The sequence below is a fragment of the Pieris napi genome, chromosome 15, assembly GCF_905475465.1.
Source record: "Pieris napi chromosome 15, ilPieNapi1.2, whole genome shotgun sequence".
In the NCBI taxonomy this organism is placed as follows: domain Eukaryota; kingdom Metazoa; phylum Arthropoda; class Insecta; order Lepidoptera; family Pieridae; genus Pieris; species Pieris napi.
The window spans coordinates 2,205,120-2,208,193 of NC_062248.1; the positions used below are offsets into that span (position 1 = coordinate 2,205,120).

A 3,074-nucleotide genomic window follows, 5' to 3' on the forward strand; every position below is an offset into this window, starting at 1 on the left:
ATTTGCGACGGAATCAGGCCGTGAAGACATCTCAATAGAACCTTTGTAGACGAGTGTTTTTTTAATATATTCTTTTCAAGAAAGTTGTTAACTAGAACGTTGTTGTTGTTGCTGTTGTTATAAAAAGGGTTTCGTTATAATTTAATTGTTCAATTGAATAAGATATTGCGTCGTAAAGTCCTGGCTAACTAAGCCAGCCTAGCTCCTTCCAATAGCAGAGAAGCCTCATGGGCACTTCGCAGGCTTCACGGAGCGAGGATTTCTGCACGTTGTTTAGCCACAGCCTCGCATTCCAGGACTACGAGGATGACAGATTCCTCTTCGCTGAAACAGCCTCTGCACAAGGGGCTGTCTGTCGCGCTTAGGACAAAAAGATGTTTGTTAAGGAGACAATGGCCCGTAATTGTCCCTATCATTGTTTTAAGATTTATATACAGGATAAAAATCGTTCTACAATCCCGTTTACAAAGCCACCAGTGAATGAGACAGGAGGCATTAACGTCGTTTGCTTTCAGATTAAGCTATTCCCGTGGCGTCTTCATTGTCTAATTGTCGCATTGTTTGAACATTCTGTAGTTTGGACTTTTTAAGTCGTTAAGAAAGATTTAAGTTTTGCCTCCTACAAAACCTTAAATCCAAGATAACACTTTTGTGATACTTAGCCAAAACACTATACTATATACTAACTTACCGGACAACCAACGTTTTGTCATAATAATTATTAAAATAGGGTTTTTGGTGCGTTATTTAATGCCAAATCATAAAAAAATACTAAAAAAATCTGGGGTAAGCCACTCTTTTAACACTTCGGGGTATTAAAATAGTGTACAACTCATTAAACCTTATTGAGGAATTCTTTTAATTAAAAACTTGATCTTGCCTACAAAGTAAAAGTATAAAATTCTTTCGCATGCATTTGAGGTGTATTAATTGGTATATATATGTAATGGAATGATATTTCATTAATTTGAATTTGACGCATCGGAGTGACACGCGATAAAATGGCGGATGACGTGTAAATTAATTTAGTGGATTATAGTGTAAAAAGATAGATTAAAGGATAAATGAACATTAAATGTCGTTTCTTTGTATTTCAGGTAAGAATAATTATAATAGTTAGATCATAAGTGCATTATATTTTAAAATTTGATAAATAAAATAAAAACTTTGTATTTCAGAGAAACAATTTTGTGTTTTCATTTAGAAAAAATCCTTAATAATATTACTTATAAAACGACATTTTTGTTTATTAAAAAAAGATGGACCGGCTGCAATTTGAGTTTACGATGATAGCCTCAATCGATGGCAAATCTAATATATTGGCCATAACATCAATATTGACAGAAGAAGGAAAATGTTATGTTTTACCTGATGACATGAAGCCGGTAATTCATCATAAATATATAGTTGAATTAAACACTTTTTCAAAAATAAAAAATAGTATAAAGAAAAGGCACCAAAGCAGAAAGATATGGGTAAAATTAGATGAAGATCTAAAGAAAACATATATAGATGAGGAAGGTAATATGCAATTTTTAGATCAATATTTAGAGGAAATGAGCACAAAACAACCAAGAGGCAATGATGATAATTTGCAACATATCCTGGAAAAATTAATAGAATCTACGACAAAAAAAGAAAATCAACATAATTTAAAACATGTTTCAGAGAAATTTATTATTGAAAAATTCACAAGTAAGAATCCTAATGCAGTGCAATGGATAGAGAATTTTGAAAAAGAGTGTGAGCGTTTTAATATAACAAAAGATGAAACAAAAATAGATATATTGAGATTATTTTTAGAAAACTCCAGTTTGGATTGGTATAGCTCGATGGTAATTAAACTATCAGTAAATTCTGAATGGAATGAATGGAAAGACAAATTTTTAGAAACTTTTAGGAACCAAGGGTGGGATGTAGTCACAACTGCTTTCACATTCAAGTATAAAGAAGGGCTGTTAATTGATTATGCTATAAAAAAAGAACGGCTTATACTAGACATAAATAAATCGATAGATTCCAGAACAATGATAGATCTAATTGCAACTGGTTTACCTGGTTTTATCTTGAATAAGTTAAACAGGGACGAACTCAACAACACTACTGATTTGTTCAACGAGATAAGAAAATATGAAGGTATGATCTTCAAGAAAAACTCAACTATAACAAAGAATATATATTCTTATAAAAATAAAACTAATGAGAAGAAGCCATGTAAGACTTGTGAATCCTTGGACAAAGGAATTAGATATCATCCGGAGGAGTTATGTTGGTTCAAGAAAAATAAAAATGAATCTGAAAAGGTTTTTAAAGCCAAAAATGTTAATAATAATTCGATTATTGAAGTAGATATGAATACTGAGAAAAAAAACGAGTAAGTACACCATTAATCAAAATCAAGCTTTTATTAGAAAATAAACTAGAAGTGAGCGGTGTTTATGATTCAGGCTCACAGATCTCTTTAATAAATTCAAGATTGATTAAAGTAAAAGAAAAAAAAGACAATGTGAATATAACATATATGAAAACGGTTAATGGTGTGAAGAAGACAGATGGCTTGATAACAATAAAAATAAAAATCTTAGATTTAGAAGAAGAGGTCGATATATATATAGTAGAAAATGAAGATTTTGAGGATTTTATAATCGGATTGGATATGATAAAGAAGTTCAAATTAATCCAAAATGAGGACTTGCAGATAGAACAAAGGAAAATAGACAGGATGTCTAAAGATAACAGAAATGAAGATAAGAATATAAAAATATATGCAATAAATTTCAATGAACACATAGAAACAGAGGAATTTGTTAGTAAGACAGATCATTTAGATAAAGAAAAGAAAATTGAGATAGAAGAAGTTATAAATAAATATCAAACTATTTTTGCTAGGGACAAGTATGATATAGGATCAGTTAAAGATTATGAAGCTCACATAGATTTACTTGTAAATACATACTGTAGTAAAAGACCATATAGATGTACAATAGAAGATAAATTAGAAATCGAAGAACAAATATCCAGATTACTAAAGAATAATTTAATAGAAGAATCTTACAGTCCTTTTGCTGCGCCAG

General features: G+C 30.5%; 1 protein-coding gene across 1 annotated transcript; it reads left to right on the top strand.

Moving 5' to 3' along the window:
• Nucleotides 1–947: 947 nt before the first annotated feature.
• Nucleotides 948–2,575, top strand: LOC125056752. Its single transcript, XM_047660031.1, has 2 exons — nucleotides 948–1,097; nucleotides 1,179–2,575. The coding sequence occupies exon 2, from the start codon at nucleotides 1,260–1,262 to the stop codon at nucleotides 2,376–2,378; it is 1,119 nt and encodes a 372-aa protein (XP_047515987.1). The 5' UTR covers nucleotides 948–1,097; nucleotides 1,179–1,259; the 3' UTR covers nucleotides 2,379–2,575.
• Nucleotides 2,576–3,074: the final 499 nt, after the last annotated feature.